This window comes from Pangasianodon hypophthalmus, chromosome 10 (assembly GCF_027358585.1).
Source record: "Pangasianodon hypophthalmus isolate fPanHyp1 chromosome 10, fPanHyp1.pri, whole genome shotgun sequence".
In the NCBI taxonomy this organism is placed as follows: domain Eukaryota; kingdom Metazoa; phylum Chordata; class Actinopteri; order Siluriformes; family Pangasiidae; genus Pangasianodon; species Pangasianodon hypophthalmus.
The window spans coordinates 17,971,239-17,988,350 of NC_069719.1; the positions used below are offsets into that span (position 1 = coordinate 17,971,239).

At 38.4% G+C, this 17,112-nt stretch overlaps 1 protein-coding gene across 4 annotated transcripts in view; it reads right to left on the reverse strand.

The window, feature by feature from the left end:
• Positions 1 to 17,112, reverse strand: part of asap2a (ArfGAP with SH3 domain, ankyrin repeat and PH domain 2a) — a 72,787-nt gene that overhangs the window by 35,366 nt on the left and 20,309 nt on the right. For all 4 annotated transcript variants that reach the window (XM_053237550.1, XM_053237548.1, XM_053237549.1 and 1 more), the window contains exon 2: positions 8,340 to 8,412. In XM_053237550.1, coding sequence (XP_053093525.1) covers positions 8,340 to 8,412 — 73 coding nt within the window. The remainder of the gene's footprint in view (positions 1 to 8,339; positions 8,413 to 17,112) is intronic.

Here is a 17,112-nt window from a genome sequence, read left to right on the forward strand (position 1 = left end):
AATGATAGGGTTCTGCTGCGATTATGCTGCGCCATTCGGGAGCCCATTTGAGTTGTGTTTGTGTTAGATGACAGAACACACTCTCAAGTTCTTTAAAGCAAAATGTGAAGCAGCCTGAGAGAACTTTTTTCACAATGCACAAATCAAATGGACCACAGAATGAATAACAGGCTTGTGGGTCACTTTAGAGGGGTCTGAGTTCAACTGTTGTGTTCACTTATGCACAAAAAATACCCATAAAGCACTTGGAGCACTGAAAGGGACCAAGTGTAAAAAAATAATAATAAAAATAAAAAAACAACCTAAATCATTCATATTGATTTGTTGCCCATTTCCTGTTGTCTAAGTTTCATTACCTAGATTTCTCTCACTATCACATGGACATAGAACATTAACAGCATTAACTAACATGGACACAGAACACTAAGAGCACAACTGACTAAAATTTCTCCTCAGCTAATGGGGGAGGGGTGGCATTGTGAGTAACGTGCACGCTACACCTGTCCACACTGCACCTGGAGTCTCGCAATTAAAACAAACAGCCATGCCATTGAGCCATTATCTCAAAATCCCTCAGCATTTCTATAAACAGAAACAATCCTCCAGGAGATCCAAGTGAGATAAGAAAGCAAATTATTCAGGACATAGCATAAAAGAGTGGCGTAATCACGCAGTATTGCTGAGTCATGCTGTCAATATTCCCCTCTGAGGCTACATTTCCCTGTAGCTTGTACAATTCTCTACACCCTGCGGTGTCTAGCTCAAGCTATGATGTCTATCCCCGTGGTATAGCTGTATGAGTTTTTACCCAGAAGTCTGCTCTGCACAGTGTGCACCTTCCACTAAGACACACAGTCATCTGTAATTGGGAGAAGTCACAGGTACTGCTATACAATGACAGCTCACAAAGCAGTCAGGAATCTTCAGCAAACCTCAGGTTCACTACAAGCAAGGACAATACATGCTCTAGTTCTGTCAGTCCGTCTCTCTTTCTGCCCATCTCTCCATTTCTTTTTCTGATTGTCTCATTGTCATTTTCAGGTTTTCCATCCAGCCTTTTATGCAGAGTTTAAAAATGGCAATAAAAACCTGAATGGAAGATTCTGAAATTTGAAAAAGTGGCAATTTTTTTTTATAATTGGCTGAGGTGGAAAATTAGTCTATCAATAAGGATAGACATTTTATAATCATATTAAGGGTGTTTTCACATATAGGTCTTTTTAAATGAACCATACTGAGTTCTGTTAAAGTGGAATTGAAAGGGAACTAGCTGCAAATGGCCTCAGTGCTTTTGATGTCCACAATACAAGTGGATACAAAAGGGGACACGGTTCTCTTTCTGCACTGATGAGATCTCAGAGCACTTGTTCATTTCACAACCACTTTAGCATAGTTTAATAATGAATATGTGTAACACTGAATAGTGTCATTCAATATGGCTGCTTTACATGATTCCATCATTTGGCTGAAATTCTATGATTTGGCTGAAAAATAAAGCAGGTAAACCAGATTTGAAGTGAAATACCAGAACATGTTGAACCATCAAAGTCAACTTCATGCCATAAAGCTAGTAACTGTAGTACTGGCTAATGACAGTGGTTGGGGAAGACATACAGAATATTATATAAATTCAGAAAATTAGTCTATCAATAAAGACAAGATGCGAAAAAGGGTGATGGGGTTGGGTATTTCAAATAAATCATCATTAAAGCCTTTGGCAATGAAGACTTCTCAGCGTTATATCTAGATATGTCTAAACATAAGCACAGAGGACACTCTTGTCTTGTTTGGACAGACAAAGAAACTAAAGTCTTCTCAAGTTTCACTGTGACCCTGCCCAGGATAAAGCAGTAATGGAGGGAGGGATGGAGGGATGGATGGATTGATGGATGAATGAATGAATGAATGAATGACTATCAGAAGTTAAAACCATCCATTACACTGCAATTATAGCACTCGTTCCTTTCTGGATGCAGATCAAAAACAGCTGTGCACTTTGGGTATTGTCTTGTTGGATTTAGTTGATGAAAACTTTAATTCGACTCTTGTTGTCCACACTGTTACCCTTTTAAAATTGCAGTGGTGGCTCAACAGTTAATGATTAGAAGGTTGGGGGTTCAAGCCCCAGCACCGCCAAGCTGCCACTGTTGTGCCCTTGAGCAAGGCCCTTAACCCTCTTTGCTCCAGGGGTGCTGACCCCAATTTACTAACAAGCTGGGATATGCAAAGAAAAGAATTTCACTATGCTGTAATGTATATGTGACAAATAAGGGCACAATAAAATGGCACAACACACTAGATAAAGCACTTTGTATTGACTGCAGTGAGACCAGCCTCTGCCTACTCAACACTTATGGACCATAAAAACTCTCTTTTCTGTCACTTAGCCCATCTGTGTCTGACACAGACTACAATAAACAGTGGAATTTTTCAAAAGTACATATCCACTGAGTCATCTTACAAGGCCTCTCCTCAAATCCTCTTTAAAAAAAAAAAAAAAAAAAAAAAAAAAACACTTTAAGCTGTTGAGTGATTCCAGTCCTAATCTTCACTGGAGACTTTTTTCCCTTTTTTTTTTTTTTACTGCTCCCAGTACACCTGTCACAACACGTTAACCAGCCAACAAGCTCATTATGAGTTTACAACAGGTGTGTCAGAACAGGGGAGTGCACTAAAATAATGCAGTGCAAGGTTCTCCACCACATCCAGGAATGGTGAAACCCTGACCAAGAGCAACAGCATATTAAGATCAGATTTAAGAGAGGAAAAAAAAGATCAGGTTTAGTTTTGCTGCCTGAGAAAATAAAGAAATAGAAAAGTTCAAAGTGCCTTAACAACAGATAGAATATCTCCAATCTGAGCCTGAATGAAAATAACAAACACTGGCTTGACTAAAGCTTAGCTGACCTAGTGTATATTCTGGCACAAAGTCAGTCTCCTACTGAGTTCAGAATCTACACTCCCACTCACATAAGTGTGTTTCCCACTTCAGTCCCACAGCGACAATACTGTATCTCTAAAGACACTGAGTCACCATGTTACAGCTTTGTACTGGTCTGAGACAAGCTTTTCAGTTTCACTTAAAACAGTCACATTTGGACATAAAGAAGCTGCTCCTAATTCACCTCAAAGAAATGAAGTGTTTAACCCATACAATCAACTTCTGTTTTATCTAATATAGTGCATTTAGAGTCTGCTGAAAGCAAGTGTGCCCCATTGGCCACGACGTCAATCATTATTCTATCAAAAACACACAGTTCACAGTTCTTTTCCACTTCAGTTGGAGTAACAAGGGCTTATTCTGTACACACTCTGTAGTGAACTTTCCAACCACCTGCTTTTATGCAAATTTTGAACTTTTGCATATGGAAACATAAACGGAAATGTTGGAGATTTACATCATCTAAACATCTAAACTCTGCAAAAGTGGAAAAGTTGACGTGTCAATAAAAAGCAATAAACAGATCTTTGAAATAAAAATGACTTAAATAAGTAATGATACAGTAAGTATGTGTTTCAGTCTCTGCATGACAGTGTGTGTTCGGCTGGGGCTCTCGGACTAAAATGTTCAGCTTGCTTGCTTAACACTGGCATAACAGCAGTTAATGGAAACACCCAATGTTTTGCGTTTTCTTTTGCCAACATTTTTTAGAAATTCAATTGAAATTAGCAAAATATGGATGGAATTACATTATATGACAAACAGCCATGAAAGACAGAAGCACTTAGATGCAGCATTGACATAGTTCATGATACTCTCATACATATGCATATGGACTGCATCTGCCCTGTTATATGCTGCTTTGACTGCTATTTTGTGCCATGAATTTTATTTCTGATGCTAATGCGAATTCAGAAACACTTGAAGAAGAAACCAGATATTAAGGCTGAGGGTGGTTTTAAAGGAGAATGCCTTACACAGCTGTCTGATGGAATAATAAGAAACCAGAATGACTAGTAGTTTAGCATCAAAAATAACGAGTATACTTCTGCAGTTTTTGTTATTTTGATGTCTTTGTTGTGTTGTTGTGTTATCTGAAATAATCTCAGAACGTAAATCTCTCTAAATGTCATTCTGCCTTAAGTTACAGTTGCGTCTCAGGGACAAGCTACAAATATAAGACCTCCCCCTAAGACCTTTTTTAAAAAAAAACTACCCACTTCTGTGAATTACAAGGTGACCGCACCATTATCCTATGCTTTCCACAAATTGCAAGCTGGCTTATATCACAGTTGAGCCAATTCAATTCTCTCCATCATCTGTCTGTGTACCAAACCCACATGTTCCTGTTTAAACCCCATCCATTATATGAAATGCCAAAGTCATCAGTCTTTATATCTTTTAGTAATCTAATAATGAGACCATGCCTGGAGAAAGCTGAAGAATTTGTATAGGGTCATAAATAATTATGTAGAGTTATCTAAGGCCAATTGTAAACTACAGCATTTGGACACCAAGAGGCTCATAAATCAGCATAAAACAAAGAAGCTAATAACTCATAAAAGCCTCTGCGTTATCTAATGGAGTGCACCGGCTCAAGAATGTAAGTGTGGACTGCAACAATTCATTATCTGTCAAAGCTAGTTCACAGGTTACTGCTCTGTTTTCGTTCGGTTGGTGCAATAGTGGTTTTACATTACCTGTAGAGTTTAGAGTGGAGTTTCCAGCTGTTTTTATGCAAACTTGCATTTAAATTTGCTCCACGGCAGCCCAGCATCAGAGTATGTGTAATTCAGAAAACACTTTCACATATGCAGGATCAAACCTTGTTGCGTGTATCTCCTTGGCAGAATACAACAGGTCTGAGTCCATCTAAAGCATCTTAGATTAGCATTAGGGTTAGAAGGGCTGGAGAGTTTGTATGGGAGCAATGAAGGATGGTGTAAGGCTACCTAAGACCAGTTCTAAATGGTCATTCAGATAGATTTGTGGAGGTTCTCCCTCACAATTAACAAAGTTTACTACAAATTGCTCGGCCCAAGCCAACCCACTTATAATCAAACACGTATAATTTCAGTGAATCAAGTCAGTGTTTGACTTCAGTTGAATGGCTTTCTTATAGTTCTTATAGGAATGGCAATGTACAAAAAAACTCAGACAACATTAGGCTTTTAGCAGTGATATATTCTTTTTAATTGTTCTTATTTTCCTTTTCATCATTATATATAGAAAGCTATTTCATAAAAGCAGTCAGCTTGTACAATCCAGATAGCTGGATTAAGGCCAAAAATGCTTTTAAAGACAGTGATTAGAAGCTTAATATTAAATTAAAAAATGATCATTTCTTTGTGTGTCCTAATATTTTACAGTTGGTACTACAGAAATATTAATGATGCCAAACTTCAGTCTGCAAAGGCTGGGATGCATAAGTAGATCAGTAAAATTGAAATGCAGGTGTGGGCTGGGTGCCTTGGCTACGAATTAATTTTAGCATCAGCCCATGGCCTGTGCATTTGCCTAATCAAATGGGCTTTTTGTGCTCCTCTAGAGACTGCACAGAAGACTCGGAGAGTAATGACATGACAGCAGTTCTGGGAACCCCATTTGCGGCATAAATAAGGGTTTCACACACACACCAACAGAGGGTGTGTCTTGGCACAGATGTCTTTCTCTATGGAACACAACTGTGGTGCCTGAACAGTGCATTCAGTGTTCCTGAAAAAGCCCAGCTCAGCAGTGTGAGGCTGCGGCTCTGTGTATGTGTTTTGTAAACCAGTCCCCAATACAGTTAAAATATAAGGAACCATCAGAGCTAGCAGCACAAGCACAAGCTCACACAGACACACACAGAACAGCTATCAGGATTGACGATCCACGCCACAGGACAGAGCTGACAAATCTCACAGTGGGTATGAGGTAGCTAAATTCAGGCTTGAGTACTCAAATATAATTAAAAGCTTTGTCAACACTATAAGGTTGCAAGGTCTGAATTTGTGTGTATGCAGAGAACCTCTGTGAGGGACGACTACTCTGCTTCTCTCCAACTCAGCTCTTAACACATCCAATCAGCATGTGTGTTGTCTAATCTAGAACAGTTTAGAGGCTCCATGAGGCATGTGCGAGGCTACGACTTAATCCATTATCTGTCAAAGCCAATTCAGTTCCTTTCCTTTTATGGCACATTTAGCATTTTCAAATATTACATCCTAAACTGAAATACCTGAAAAAAGCATACACAATGAAAAAACACAAAGGAAAATGTTGACACTTGGTGTATTGATAAAGAGCAGATGCAATTCTTTTTTTTTTTTAATCTACATGACAGCCAATCTGCAGAGATCATCGACTGTGACTTGTCATTCCTCACCAACCTTCATGACAGCAGATCCAAGAAGAGAGCAGTTAAGACCCACTTTTTCAACTTTTCCCTGTACTGTCTAATTTACTGCTTTGTTTCTATTCGTTTCAATATCGTCTGTATTAATGGAGCAACTGCCAAGTCAAATTCCATGTAAGTGAAATCTAACTTGGCCAATAAAAGTCTTCCTGATTTTGATTAAATCATGTATTTGGCCGGTGTTGTTTGGATTACATCACCGTGCTGTGACCTCTTTAAAATATTCCTCTTCAGAGCTGATGGCTATACATCAGTTTTCTTTTACCAACCTCTCCCAAACTGACTTACCCTTTGCTAAGTCCCACTCATTTGTTTTCTGTTGCTACATCCGACAAGCTTCCGAGCCCAGCTTGTGAGTTATCAGAAACAATGGTGGAAGATTTACAATGGGAATTTCACAGTACCTTTTTAAAACATCCAAAGTTTCATAGAGTAGAGAAAGGGTCTCCAGTATGCTTGCATGCATGTAATGACACTAAAGCCAAAAAGTCAACAATCTAAACAACTAGGCACCTATGTAGATAACACGAAAGGTAACACAGCGTAAACACACCACTGACTTTTATTAAATATTTCTAGTACAATTTAATGAACAGTGATTAGGCTGTCATCATTTTCCACTTCACAGTAATTGAAATTTATACTGTATTTTAGTCACACATCATCCTTAATTCAATCTGTTGGCATCAAAATATAGATGTAGAGCAGACGTCTGTGTTTATGTTGTTTGTGATTTTGATGGGTTTAAACAGGTAATGCTGTTTTATCCATATCTCGTATCTCCTTTCTTGTATAATTCCAGTTTTTTGGCAAGTATCTCCTCGCTGCAGAACATAAAGTCCATGGGGTGGAGCCTGATCTGATCCAGCTCCTTATACCTGAGCAGAGTCAAGCCAAAGGTCCAGGGGGTATAGGCAACTCGATAAGTGTGTTAAATGTGTTGTTTCTTGTTGTACAGCATTATGTAGGTTTGGGTTAGGGTTAAGCTTGGGCTTATAGGAGGAGTTGGATCAGATCCAGCTCCACCCCCTGGACTTTCGCGATAACAACTAACCAGTTTAGTAGTATACCACGCACAGTGCAGCAACATACTTTCGATTCAATTTAATTTAATTTTATAGTGCTTTTAACAATGGGCATTTTCACAAAGCAGCTTTACAGAAATATATAAGGTCCGGATATACATTTTACATTTATAAATCTATCCCTATTATTATTGGGATCATTTTTATCCCAGTATTTTAAAGTCCTAAAGCTTTAAAGGCATCATCTACGATTGGAGGCGTCACACACGATTGGTTTATTACTCTTGCGAGAGTATCTGCGGAGAGATAAATGAAGCTCTATAAATATAACACTTTACTCAGAACACTCAGGAAATATTGATTATGAACAACGACTTCTATGCTACTAGCTGTAGTCATAAGTCTTTGCTTATCACACAGCATTCCAGTTACCTCATTGCTTTTGACGGTATGCACTATATCCACAATGCCATGCATGTGGCTGTTACAATTAATGTGTTATATTTATTGTGGTGTATATTATTGTACTAGGTCTACATGTACAGAGTGGGTTTGTTGGTTTGATGTTTATCATCACTGTAACCTTTACCTAATTTGCTCTACATGTTGTCCAGTGATTATCCTGTACCTACTGTTGTCACTTGTCTAGAAAATATTTTGCAACAAAGCCTTAGGGAATGGTATTGCATTCTACTGCATACCTTTATATGGCTAGAATGATAGTAAAAGTCCCATTACACACTTCCTCTCCAAACTAACCATATCACACCAAACTATTCCCACACACACACACACACACACACACACACACACAAAACAAAACAGCATTACAGCACTGTGCAGAGAAACCAGGGGACACACTGGCAACGGATAAGGTTCTGCACATCTCCAAAGTGTAAGCTAGAAGCAGGAGAGAGAGAGAGAGAGAGAGAGAGAGGGAGAGAGGTGTTAATGGAAAAGAAGCGCAATCGCTCACCTAGTCCTGAGGTGTAAATGGCCTTCACTGACTTCTTCATTTTGTATAGCACACTGCGATCCACATCCAAAGCCTACAGAGAGAGAGAGAAAGAAACACATTTAAACACACTGTTTAGATAGAAATACCAAGGTTGAATCACTACAGGCCTACATTACATGTAAATTAACCACAGTAAATTAACTTCAGTTTCATTACTGCTTTTGCATGATGCCTATATAACACAGTAAACACTGATTCGTCTATCCTAAGAGCTCTGTCTATTTATATCCTCTGTTTATCCAAGTGGTTTCCAGTGAGATTTAAAAATCTGTTATGCAAGGGAGACTTAACTACGGATGTGACCCATATTAAAGACCTTCGACTTTTACTTTTAATAGCTCTCTCTCTGTCTCTTTCTCTCTCAGTTTGTGTTGAGGACCCCTCTAAATCATTTGTACCCCATTAAAGTTCTTACTAGCTTGCTGAAAGTCACACACCAATAGTGCAAAATATGGGCAATTTCCTGTTTTTCGAGTACTTCAATTTAACACTTACTGTCCCAAAATGTAAGCACTGCACACCAATAACTACTCACTTAAATGAAAAGGCAGACATGTACCAATGTTTCACTTTGCTAAATAAACTATGATATAATGGCTGTTTTAAATGTGTCATCTATATTTTATTGTTGCCTTCTTGGAACACGTTTTTTATGGAAAAAGGATATGGTTAGTGACGTCCTAAATACTTGGCCATTTTATGTCGGGAGAACAGGCAGGCTATAAACAAGTCCTGAGGCTACATGTTTGTCCAGTTATTGAGTGCTCCATAACAAAGAGACAGACAAAGCTCAGATTTCATATATGGATAGATAACTCATTACTTTAAAAGATAACATGCAGCTTTTGTTGATATTGTCACTATTTTCTTTATACGAAAATTATTTTTGCACAATAGTCAGACTGTAGATGTCAGCGTCTACATCACTAGGAGGTTACATGTTATATAGTAAAACTGCATTGTAAAAGTGAACACACTGTAGAGTCATAGCACACCTGAACTTGCTTTGTGAATATGGGTACTTTCCTGACTATTACATTACAACAGTGGTTCTCATATTGTTTTGCACCACTGGACTATGCTTCACAGACACCTGGGGGACCCCAGATCCCACTTTGAGAACCACTGCATTATTATATGGAAGGCACGCAGTTAAGCTTGATGTGAGTTGAGTTAAGGTAACTTTATTTTTACCATCTCACAGTTACAAGGGTAACCAAAATACACTATATGCCCAAAAGTTTGTTGACACCTGACTATAACACTGATATATGCTTTTTGAATATTCCGTCCCAGATTTAGTCCCCCTTTGCTGTTAATAATAACCTCCACTCTTCTGAAGGGCAGTGATGTCCACACATATGCCACTCAAGTTCTTCCACTTCAACCTTTATGGATCTCGCTTTGTGCACAGTGGCATTGTCTTGTTTTGGCCCCTTAGTTCAGGTGAAGGGAAATCGTAATGCTACAGCATACAAAGACGTTCTAGTCAATTGTGTGCTTCCGACTTTGTGCCAACAGTTTGACAAAGGCCCACATATAGGTGTGATGTTCAGGTGTCCACAGATCTTTGGCCATATAGTGTATCTGTAATGGATTAGCAGCAAAATGATCAATAATGAAGGGCTAGAGGAAAATTATAATGAATAGTATATTTCCAAAGGGTATATATCTCTCACTGTACAGCTACAATTTGGAATTCACTAAAATCATATCAATTAATTAATTTCTCAGTGCAATTACAGTCAAGAAGAGTTTTATACAACCTTACACATGTGCCTGAATTGCTTGAATCTGAATCTACAGAAGAAAAAGGGGAGAAACCATGTTGGTAAATCATGTGTGAGTTTTAAAATGACCCAAACACCTAGTTGTAGTGAGATGGAACATTTTTTTCCTAAAATGATTATATATTAATATTATGAATGTTAATATTAAGGTTTAAGATGGTTAATATCTGATTATTAAATTCCCACTTACTAAACAATGAGTAAACACATAAAATGAATGAATGGTTTGAGTGAGTCATGACTGCATGTGCTGTCTAGCTCAAAACCTACCAGTGACGCATTCCGCATAAAGCGTGTTAACCCACAAGCGGCTCGAGTTACTCTCAGCAGAACAGAAACATTAACACGAGTGGTTATATAGCCAGCCGTTAAAATAACTCTGGTTTCCTTTTAAAACGCTGCAACCTTGGCACCTTATTATGATTAACGTTTTATACTAAACAGCAGTTATTTCTGCTCAGGATTTTGGATATTGCAGCACAAATGTTCCAGTAAATCATTAGTTCAATATGCAGACGAACTGTCATTCACAAACATCCGCTAAGAAAATGAATACTGTGTGTGTGTGTATTGGCATCCCCACTGTCTTCAGGTAATTCATTATTCAACAGCCTAAAAATATGCTGAAACAATCTCTACTCTGCAGGGGGGAAAGGAAGCAGGCGGGCGGATGAACTCTCTCTAAAGAGAAAATGCCAAGGGCACCGCAGTGTGCGCCTGCACTCACACACTGCTGCTATCTTTCATTCAAAATATTAACCATCTCAAATCATGGTATCACAAAAAGGTATTCCAGCATCCACTACAGAACTAGCTGCTCCTTTGCTATGTCTTGCACACATGCTAGCAAGCCAAAAAAAATAAATAAATAAAAAAATGAGATGAAGTGTCAAAAATCCCATCTGGTCTTTAGCCTAGTGACCTTACGCTACTGTAGTTCAGCTGCCGCCGTTTTGACTGACGGCTCCTAAACACCACTCAATCCCAGACTAAGCACTGCTCTAAATCCCTCAGAGACCCGGATCCTGCCACACACACTCTTCCAGTCCTCCAGAAACCACTCTTCATCATATTTCTTCCCTAACCATTTCATTCTAGCTCCGAGTGCGAGGCACGGGCTGCACTTTATTTTAAAAACCGTTGTGTTTCAGGAGAGTCTGCAAGAACGGACAATGCTCTCGTTCACATTCATGAGCTAGGCAGGAGCGAGAAGAGGCTAGCGCTGCACAAAGAGCGCTTTCTGACCAAACAACAGGGCTATAAATAACAGTCTTGAGATGAGAGAAAAGATATCACGTATATAAATTCCACACGAGAATGGAGAATGGAATCCCTACTTTTTAGAAAAGGGTGGCCACTGAGAGGAAACTGTGGGGATTAAGATATGCAGACTTGCATTTCAAGAAGCCAGCCTTATGAAGCCACTGAGACGTCTAGCCTCATATAAACAATAACCATGACAAGTGCAGCCAAGCCGTGAGGGAAAGGGGCGGGGCATGACCTGAACTTGAACCTGCATAAAAGAGAGACTGTTTAACCCTGGGCAGTCCTACTGAAACTCCTACCAGGGCTTAACAGAGCACAGATAAAGTAACATTATGTATAATTACATCCACTGTGGATGTCCCATTCCTGACCATCCACCTCATCCACAGCACAATCGCCCCATCACCGTCTCCACCCTGCACCATCTAAAAATGACTCAACTGTCTCAACCTACATATGGTTTTTTCATTCTCAGAAGTGCACTATTATGTAAAGCAATGTGTTTTGCAGTACTGTATAATTTGTAAATATTTATACTTACCACAAATTTTTTCATATAATTCAATTGCGAACACACTTCCTGATTACAGGAAAATTCCACCCAAATGACTTAAATATATCAATATTTATAATCAATATGTGATATTTCCGAAATTACTCACAATGCCATTTGAGTAGCCAGTGATAGGGGCGCCAGAAATATTTAATCCTTGATTCATTTCTATCTAAATAGACTGATGCAGCAGTGCTTTAGTCATCTCAATTCCCGATCCGTGCTCAAACAGATCACATTAAACTTTCAACTTTAATGTCAAGATCACAATCAGTGCCATTGCGCTTGTAATAGATCGCAATCTAGTGCTATAAATAAGTGCAACTGCATTGTATAGCTGCAGTGCATTCTGGAACTTTGAGTCCAGCGTGTGCTGTCTCTACTACTTCCGTGTTGGATTTCTCATTAATAGGACACTGCATATAGCTGAAAATAAAATGAGTGAGAAAAGAAGCTCTTGCTCTTTTTTTCAGGACCTAATAGCATAACCTGACCTGAAATACAGCACCGACCAACAAATTAGCAGAAGAAATGCTAAGCATATCGCAGATATTTCAATGTTAGCATAGTTAATGTGTTTCAGGGTGGAGTTTTCCTTTAAGCATCTCCATCGCTGTTCAGAGAGTGTTAGTGATTCAGTTAGTAGTGAAGTACACCTGCTTTCAAGTCTGTATAGGAAATTATGTCAGCTGTGCATGAAGCTATTTCTTCCAGAATCCATTCATTACCTGATGCAGGAAGTAATAAAGTACAATTACATTTTTTTATTTGTCATAAGGTGACTTTTTAGGATCAGCTTAAATGAGTTGGAATCGAAATTCCTAACAAATCTAACTTTAACAGATATGACAGTAAGAATGAGACCTAATATCCATCACTGTACTTCATCTATTGCTACATGCACAGTTCGTATTGCGAGAGCGAGCTAATGGCATTCAGCTAGTTTAGTTTGTATCATCAGTTATTATCATGCTAGCTAACATTTAAGATATTATGCTAGATATTAAGCTTTAGTTAGTTAGCCATAGCCAATGTTTTCCCACATTCCTTGGTCAAATTAATTTTAAGTAAATTTAACATTTGTTTATTCTTTTCTCCTTTAACTCGAGTGAAGTTAAACTTACCAGAGCATTTACTTAGAGGAGTTATTTACTTGAGTACAGAATTGGGGTACTAGTACCATCTCTGTGTTAATTTACACTTTAAAACCTTCAATATGGCAATACTACAAAGCCTTTTCTCAGTCCTGCTGTCAGAACAAGAATAGTTTTACTGTTGCTGGTACTGCTGTCCCTGTTTCCTCGTCGCTCTCTAGGCTGTACCAAACACCAAACCACACATGCACACACGTTTCTAAAGCAGGGGTCGCTAACTGGTGGCCCACGCTCCAGATACAGACCCAGCAATATATTTCAGCAGACTGAATGCATGAAAAAAAACTGAGTAGAGCCGAACTGCTCTATGAAAAAAGAAAAGAACACCCATAGCTCAGTGAGTTGAACTATGCACGTCATGAACCAGCACAGCTGTAGCGTATTCTCTGTTGCAGGTTGTTGCAGCCAATCACATGCCTTTATGTAAATTATTTAACTAAAGTCAGCTCATTCGACCAGAGACTAGCTACAGACTAGCTGGAGACATTCGCTCAGAAAAGGGGAGGGATTTCACAGACTTGTGTAGGTTTTTCATTTTATCTATCTTGTCTGGTCTGATTAGAAAGCTGACAAGAATGAAAACAAATAAACAGACAAGTGTGTGTTTGTTCTACCCACGTCATATTCTAAACAGATGCGTGTCATCTGTTCAGAGTCCATGGCAGTGAAAAGTGGTAACATGAAAGCGCCATTATAAAACAAAGCATAACTGCTTCGAATGATGTTATTTATAGTCATAAACTAATCGTTAATGGTTAAGCATTAAAAGGAAAATGTCGCCATTCAGTCAGGTCAGTTGCTTATCAGGATCTTTGTAAACAAGGAAATCTGCATAACTGGACCTGTACAAATTTTACTGAACCCCTGGTCAGAAGCTTGCCAAAATGTAATGAGAAAACAAAATCTCTTCCAAAACAAAGCAGCTAATTAAAGCCGCAGCAGATTTATGCACGAAACTGTAAAAACAACAATGCAAGATAAAAGAAAGAATCTGTTTCTGTTGACAGGACCATCTATCACCCTTCTCTCTCACTTCCACGCTCCAGGGCTTTCCTGCTCATAGATCTTACAGCATCTGTATAATCACATCTAATGTAAGTGCTCGAGGAGTGCTATAACAGACCGATTATCAGAGCAATCTCTGCATAAACTGAAACTGTATCTAGCAGCTCCTATTTAGCATCACCTCAAACCCAGAGGTTTAGATGCTCTGTGCATTTAGACACTTCAAGTGCTATCTGATCCCCTCTTTACTCTCCGCTCATTTAGGCACTCAGCGCTGGACATACTTGAAAGCTTTAGCAACGCATCTGTGAGATGATGGATGATGAGAAGCTTTTCCACAACATCTCAACATTTAACATGTCTGAAAGTGGTCTCATCTCATTCATGTGCAGATCTTCCTAAGAATTCTGTTCAAACGAGCCTCAAGGTTTGATGCTGTAGAAGGGGACTGAACACACTTCACAACTATTTTTGCATTCTTAAACTATGTGTATACTGTATGTCCTAATTAAAATGTAAAAATTAAAAAGGATGTGTTGAAAGTTATATACGGTAGTCCTGTGAGGGACTTTGCATGTAAATGTATGTTTATGACTACTTAGAGAAGGTGCTCTAATACAGTTTTTAATTTCTATAGTTTACATAGAGAGACCTTGGACGACTGAAGGTCAGAAGGTCGTGAGATCAAATCCCAGCACCAACAAGATTCCACTGCTGGGCCCTTGGTGCTGAGATTTGAACTCATGACCTAACGGTCAGTAGTCCAAGGTCTGTGTGATATGGCAATATATATCATAGGATGATAGAAAAAAAGAATATTGATAGACTTTTTTTCTATCATCCTATGATATATATCGCCATATCACACAGACCTTGTAATGCTAAAAAAGTCTATTGTATAGATATTTTCCTATATCGTCTATATCGCCAATGTTGCAAAAGCCACTTTTCGGCAGCCAATTTAAATCACTAAGTTCGGAATTATTAGCTACTAGCGGTGTGCTGGAACAAAAACAAAAATAAGCATGGAAAAGCGTGACAGAGCGAAACTTCATGCAACACTCCGACATCAGCCCGACTATAAGATGAGGAACTTGTACCTAAAAAGGGGGGTACTTCTGTCGATTGGATTTGTTGAATACAGTATTTTAACATTTATTTTTTATATTTTTTATTCATACTGTTCCTACTTCAACCGTATTTTATTTTTCTTGTTCTCAATTGTGATTGTTCTGTTCAATGTCACTTCCAAATAAAAAGACAAAGAAGCACCTTTCATTGGAGTTCACAGACTTATCAAAAAGCAGGCAAGAATGCATGCGGTTACTTTATATAGATAATTTCTTCATCAATTTTAGTGAAAACATCATATATCAAGATATACAGTATATTGTTCCAAGATAGGAAATTATACATATCGTGATATAAGATTTTGTCCCTAGGTAGACAAATCATAATCTAATAACTAAGCCACAGGGCAAGCAAAACCTACAACATGTTGCCCAGTCCCATGTCTTGCTTGCTCATAAACCTAAACAGAGAAAGCTATCGTAATAAAATAGCTAGGTAAATGCATTAATACAGACTAAGGAAATTGAATGTGTATATGATCATGTAGCACTTCATGTTTGCGACCTCGACATTACTTCAGTCTGCTTTGTGTCTTTACTTTCACTAGACATGTTTAACCACATGGTGACTCTGCATAATAAGCATAAGATTTATATATGGCTTTGCGCTGGACTTTATTTTGCTCAGTATCGTCAGTGTTTTCATATAGATGTGTTCCTGATTTTGAAGACTGTCTCTCATTCATCCACATTCTCATCTAGCCAGTAAAAACAGTTCTACATTCAGTGGAAAGGCTGATGTGTGTAGTGCAGCAGGTGGTGGGAATTGGAGTAATAAGTGCACACTACAGTTACAAGACTGAGGTGCGTGGCCTTGAATTGCAATAAGTTTAAACATAGCTACATGCTAAATGAAAGGTTTTATTTCACTTGTCCTATAGGCAATTTGGAATAAAAAGCTAATATTTAACCCAAAATCTACTTGTCCCAGGAGCCCAGGCTAGTGATTTGACCACATATGATTAGTATTTCTATTGATGCGTCTCAACAAATTTCACTATGAACACTGATCTAATACATAGTTGATGAATGCACGTTCAGATATTTACGATCCTTCTACTTTAGTCACTAAAGATACGTCTATTGCATCATGTTTCTTAAATGACCCTTGAAGCAAAGGTATGTATTGTTGTTCTTATTAAATACTTTCAACAATTAAAGCATGGACCCTAAAAATTATAATGCATGTAAATATTTAATATCAAACACTTAAGTCACTTGTGTAAAGAGTGACTTCACTCTTTCTCTGTGGCAGAATTTCAAAGGTTCTGGACCCAGTTTCCCAAAAGCATCGTAACGTCACTGTGTAAGATCACCTTAACTAGTAGAGGGAGTGTTTTTCCAAGGATCTTTGTACTACAGAGTTTTTGGGAATCTCAGCCCTGTTTTTTTTATGTAGTGCACTATCAAGGTTTTATTACACTGTGTCATATCCTCATGTTCAGTATATTCATACTTTCAAAGGAAAACTGATTTCTGTTGAAATTGATCATTTTCCCCACTTACACCGCAATGAGTGTGCATCACCTTCAGATGGAAAGCAAACTTTTGCCTTGGTTTCTTACAATCTATTTGTTATGACTAAATTTCTGTACTGAAGACAATACCATGCAGAAAAGGAAAAATGCTGAGTCATGCACACAATAGGATTTTCAGCATCACTACACCTACATTAGCTTTCCACAACATTCCACCATGGAGAGTGGGGGCACATCCTCACATCCACTTAAGCGATGTTATGACAACACTTTTTTGAAGTGGCATTTCTTCATTCTTGTCCGTCATCATGTTCCAATTGTACCTTGAGGACTTAAACGGGGTAATTGAGGTTAG